Genomic DNA, 2,500 nt, shown 5'->3' with positions numbered 1-2,500 from the left:
AGTGCAGAGATATATTCGAAGAGAGTGTAATTTTGAGCTCGCTGGATTTGCTAAAAGTTGACAATATGTTTTCGCTAATTCCGAAACTAATAAAGTCGATGATATACTTCTTAGCTGAATTGAATGCAGAGTTGAAGAACTGGTCAGAACATTCCTGTCTGTCTGGTGCGTACAGCAGTATTGTAAGTATGAATATTTGTCATTTGGCATATACACTTGCACATACTAAAGTACTGACGTTTTGTTTTTAACCCTTGGTTAATAATAGGAGCAAGAGCGGCACTTATGTAGGGTCATACTAACATCATTGGATGTCCCTGAGCAAAGTAATGTGCTAGGATCTTTAGAAGAATCTATTGACAGCAAGCCACAGCATTAATTGGTTAGCATTGGGCTCTTACACATGGATAACACTGGAGTTACCATGTCTTTGCACTCGTAACTTTTAGGGCCCTTAGAAACTGTCAGAAGGATGGTATTATGTTACATGCAAACTGGAGAGCTGACTAACGTGCTTGCAACAAAGTGCAGTCCGTTAAAAGTAACTGAGGGTCAAGTGGCGGTGGTGTTAAATCAAGTGGCAAATTTAGTCTATCACACAAAGCCAAGTACCGTCCATTCTAACTTACAGATGACTAAGAGCTTTCCGTCAACCGAATTTCTCTTACAAGACTTGACTGAGACTCTCTTAGAAGAGACTTTGTCCAATATACTAATAAGCAGGATGGAGCGAGAACTACCTGATCGCGGTGCGAACCTGTTAATCATATGTCAATCACCTGTTAATGTTCGAGAGACAAATTTGAGAAAGGATTTAAGAAGAAAAAGCATTTAAGAAGGAAATGTGTGTTTGTAGCTCGCCAGATCGTAGCTGATCCTCTAATTATCATGTAATCTCTTAGATTAGCCTACTCTCCAGTAAATTAATTAAAACAGAGATTGTTTGGACTATCAGCATTATCTTAGATATTTTAATTTGATGTGCTACACTTTTATTGATATATTGCATACATATATACATACATGTACTTATGCATACATACACGCATACATACTTACGTACACACTCACACATATACACACACACACACGCACAAGCACATACACCCACATACACAACCCCTCCACACAGGCGCACATTTATTCCAGCATCCTGTCTTAAGAGTTCCTGCAGGGATGATGGAAGACTGATTTACCTTTAATTCTTCCGACAACGATGTAAAAGACCACACCAAGGCGATGGTGGTGGAACAGTTTGATCATTTGGAAGTATATCCCAAAAATATCTGAACACTGTTAAAAATTATAAGCATGAATTCGTCAGTCATAGAACACATGACCATCTGATTGAAGAAAGCATAATTATCGTCTCTCGGAAATTATCATTCTGTTAAAGACTTTTGCTAGGTTGAATAAGAATTGGAAGCAGGTGCATTCCGTCAAACATTTCCAATACCATTTATTGAGGAATTTCCAGCCAAAAATCGGTTAAAACAATTTATTCGCTGCATAATGGATGTTCAATAGTCAGAAAGCAAAAGTCTGTGTTAGGTTAAGATAACCAGGAAACCATTAGAAAGAATATCAAACATACTAGGATCAAGAAATATTAATATCGAAACCGGAAAAATATTAAAGTGTTGCGTGTGTGGTTTATTTTACTGTATGGAGTTGAAATAAAGACATTGACAACAATATTAGTTTCAATTTTTGGCGCAAGGCCAGCAATCTCGTGGCGAGGGCAAGTCGATTATATCGACCCCAGTAATCAACTAGTAGTGATTTTATCAACCCCGAAGGAATATTAGGCAAAGTAGACCTCGGCGGAATTTGAACTCAGAACGTAAAGACAGACGTAGTGCTGCTAAGTATTATATTGGTCGTGCTAACGATTCTGTCAGTTCGTCGCTTTCGCATAAACAACTATTGCCAAATAGATTAGAAGTCTTTGAGATGTGGGCATATAAAAAACTTTGGAGAATATCATGGATAGAATTTTAACAATTAAAAATTTTAAAATGCCCCTCCATCGCATATACTGTATTATATTGGTGTTGAATCATCAAGAAGCAGTATACTATAGAAGCCAGAATATATCAGGAAACTATCCTTTTATAAGAATTCGACTGAATGTATAAAAATGCCAGTTTCCCGCTCGCCGGCTCTCTCTTCATATACATACATGCATGCATTCATACACATACATACATACATACATACATACATACATACATACATACATACATACATACGTACATACATACATACACACACACATGTCATATTTCTTATTTCTTTACTGTCCACAAGGGGCTACACACAGAAGGGACAAACAAGGACAGACAAACGGATTAAGTCGATGGTATCGACCCCAGTGCGTAACTGGTACTTATTTAATCGACCCCGAAAGGATGAAAGACAAAAGTCGACCTCGGCAAAATTTGAACTCAGAACGTAGCGGCAGACGAAATACCTATTTCTTTACTACCCACAAGGGGCT

At 37.8% G+C, this 2,500-nt stretch overlaps 1 protein-coding gene across 1 annotated transcript in view; it reads left to right on the top strand.

Moving 5' to 3' along the window:
* Positions 1 to 2,500, top strand: part of LOC118763846 — a 38,435-nt gene that overhangs the window by 754 nt on the left and 35,181 nt on the right. Inside the window, exon 2 of the mRNA XM_036503712.1 lies at positions 3 to 182. Within this exon, the coding sequence (XP_036359605.1) occupies positions 3 to 182 (180 nt within the window). The remainder of the gene's footprint in view (positions 1 to 2; positions 183 to 2,500) is intronic.

Source organism: Octopus sinensis, linkage group LG6 (genome assembly GCF_006345805.1).
Source record: "Octopus sinensis linkage group LG6, ASM634580v1, whole genome shotgun sequence".
Taxonomy (NCBI): Eukaryota; Metazoa; Mollusca; class Cephalopoda; order Octopoda; family Octopodidae; genus Octopus; species Octopus sinensis.
This window is presented reverse-complemented; position numbering and strand designations above follow the sequence as displayed.